This window comes from Rhagoletis pomonella, unplaced genomic scaffold (genome assembly GCF_013731165.1).
Source record: "Rhagoletis pomonella isolate Grant_MI unplaced genomic scaffold, Rhpom_1.0 Rhpom_scaffold_00007, whole genome shotgun sequence".
Lineage (NCBI taxonomy): Eukaryota > Metazoa > Arthropoda > Insecta > Diptera > Tephritidae > Rhagoletis > Rhagoletis pomonella.
The window spans coordinates 66,546,437-66,547,379 of record NW_023458561.1 but is presented as its reverse complement, the minus strand read 5'-3'; the positions used below and the strand labels follow the sequence as shown (position 1 = coordinate 66,547,379).

The 943-nt window shown below is 41.1% G+C and overlaps 1 protein-coding gene across 1 annotated transcript in view; it reads right to left on the bottom strand.

The window, feature by feature from the left end:
• Positions 1-545: 545 nt before the first annotated feature.
• LOC118744051 (protein mono-ADP-ribosyltransferase Parp16) overlaps positions 546-943 on the bottom strand; it is a 14,245-nt gene continuing 13,847 nt past the window's right edge. The window contains exon 2 of the mRNA XM_036476809.1: positions 546-943. Coding sequence (XP_036332702.1) covers positions 724-943 — 220 coding nt within the window. The 3' untranslated portion in view covers positions 546-723.

The window sequence follows — 943 nt, the reverse complement described above, 5'->3', positions numbered from 1 at the left end:
CACACAAGGTTCAAACTCTAAGACCAAGGAATCATAATTTTGCTTAAAACCAAATGAAATTGACCCGATACAAGTATTGTTATATATTCGGTATAAGCCCTGTTTCCCTGTCGACCTAGGTTTATGCTTGGACTCGAAGACGTATGGACACAAATGCAAAAAGTAGAAGCTTTGACATACAGCTCAAGACTGGAAACTTCAGGTTACTTTAAGCTACCAGGACATGTTATTTTTAATTGAAATTTTGACAATAATGCGGCATAGATATTGCTGGGAAATAAATCTGCCTGATCAGGGGATAAACATATCTACTGAGGCTGGCATACATTAAGGCTTTACATTCGCATACCACTCGAAGACTTTAAAATGCGTGCGTCACAACCCCAGAACAAAAGATATTAAAAGCAATCGTAGAACTAATGAGCTTGTCAAGCACGGCGTTCTCCTATAAACCAAACTAGCTACGGACATATCAATTCTTCGACACCGACGAGGCGTGCTTTAAATCGAAGTTTGACCACAAGTTATCTCACATGTAAATGTACAGTTTTCGGTGTTATTTAGAATAATCGATACATAGGTTTTTGCATTCATACATGGGTAACAGATAAATAGAAAATATAACGACGTTCACGAACCAGTGAAGCATAGCATTTCAATGTGTTCCTTGCAATGCATTTATTTACGCGCATTTTAATTCATCTGTGCCTCTCCCAACACACACTAGTCCATCGTGAAAATGCGCCGGCAAAAGTCGAAAAATATATGTGCCTTCTTGCTCACAATCTGCTTCCAGTACTGTCCACTGCCGCTGTTGGCCATACCAATCGAAGCCAGCAGTAGCATATAGCACGCCAGCGAGAGCGGATATTTATTACGTCCTAGCCAACTGGATGCGCGTTTTTCCTCCGGCTCGTCATCGTCTGGGAAACGGCTGCCATAG